Source organism: Terrapene carolina, unplaced genomic scaffold (genome assembly GCF_002925995.2).
Source record: "Terrapene carolina triunguis isolate 2854851 unplaced genomic scaffold, T_m_triunguis-2.0 Scaffold18868, whole genome shotgun sequence".
Taxonomy (NCBI): domain Eukaryota; kingdom Metazoa; phylum Chordata; order Testudines; family Emydidae; genus Terrapene; species Terrapene triunguis.
The window spans coordinates 1-1,398 of record NW_020683219.1 but is presented as its reverse complement, the minus strand read 5'-3'; the positions used below and the strand labels follow the sequence as shown (position 1 = coordinate 1,398).

The window sequence follows — 1,398 nt, the reverse complement described above, 5'->3', positions numbered from 1 at the left end:
GTGGAGGCAACTGGGAGCCTAGAGGTGGTGGGCGAGCGGCACCAGCCCAGGAACGGGGTGGAGCTGCTGCTGGAGCTGGAGAGGAGAGGGAGATGTGATGAGACGAATTTCCTGCAGCTCCTGCAGCTCCTGCGGTTGCTGACCAGGCATGACCTGTTGCCTTACGTCACCCTGAAGAGGCAGCGGACAGGTACCAGGGCTTGGGAGGAGAAGGGGGCATTGGCTCCAGGCTGTGCTTGTGGGGGTGGAGAGCTCTGAGGTGTGCCTGCTCTGAGCCAGACTTGGGACAATGGGGCATACAGGGGGACGGTTTCCGTCCACTGAATCCCGCTGTGGTGCTATCCCAGGGGAACTCACCTCTCTCCTCCCCCTTAGTGTCCCCTGAGCGATACACCTACGGCCCGTCTGTGACAGCTTCCGACCGGCAGATGGACAGTTGCCTTGGCTCAGCCTCTGCAGAGACCCAGCCCGATCAGTGGGAGACAGGTACGATGGCAGGCTACGCGGGGGTGGGCGGGATGTACTAACCCCTTCCCCTTCTGCATAGCTGGGAACGTGACCGCAGGCCATTGGCCTCTCTTCAGGCCTATCTCATTCGAGGAGGCCTCAGCACCCTGGGGAATGAGCATGGATCTCAGCCCTGGCGTGCGGCGGTGGAGAAGTCTGCTCCTTCCTCTGGCTTGTAAATGGAGCAGTGCCTGCCCCCGGAGGTGTGGGGAGCTGAGGGCAAGGGCTGTGTGGTAGGTGGGTCCTAAATCCCTCTCCTCTCCCAGTGCCAGGGATAGAACCCAGGAGTCCTGGCTCCTGGAGCCACTGCTTTAGCCACTAGATCCCATTCCCTTGGTGGAGCTCTGCTCTGAGCCCTTGCCCTGTCCTCTGCAAGGCTCCTGTTACCCATACCTTCCTTCCCTTCTCCAGGCTCCAACTCCAGCAAGAGGAAACGGGTGAGCAGAGGCAGGGCACGGGCCAGTGCCCTCGGCAGGCGGCGCGGGGCCAAGACAGTCCCTGCCCTCAAGCAGGAGCCCCCATCCCCCACCAAAGTGACCTGTGGTAGGTGTCTGGCTGGCTCATGCCCAGGGTCCCCCCACCTTTGGACCAGGCCATGGAAAGGTTCCGGTTCCCAGTGGGGGATAGATTGGAGCCTCCTGCTCTCCCCCCAGCTGGGGTGGGGCAGGGATGCTGGTCTGAGTCTCTAGCCAAAGTGCAGGCCCCTTCCGTGTCAGTGACTTGGAGGGGGGGCTGCGCAAGTCCAGTGGGGTGCCTCACCCCAGCCCTGTGGGGCCTCTCTCTGGGGTGGGGGAGCAGGGAGCCCTGGCCCACTCCTGTGAGCCTGTGGGTCCCGTCCCCCTGGCTGTCCCGCTCTTTCTTCTCTCATGGCTCTAACTGTCCGAATGGCTA

The 1,398-nt window shown here is 62.9% G+C and overlaps 1 protein-coding gene across 1 annotated transcript; it reads left to right on the top strand.

The window, feature by feature from the left end:
- Positions 1–6: 6 nt before the first annotated feature.
- Positions 7–1,392, top strand: LOC112122156 (DNA-binding death effector domain-containing protein 2-like; the record flags this gene model as incomplete). The annotated part of the gene is made up of 3 exons (XM_024221002.2): positions 7–190; positions 376–486; positions 919–1,392. Coding segments are annotated over 3 exons (573 nt in total), but the record flags the coding sequence as incomplete, so codon positions are not given.
- Positions 1,393–1,398: the final 6 nt, after the last annotated feature.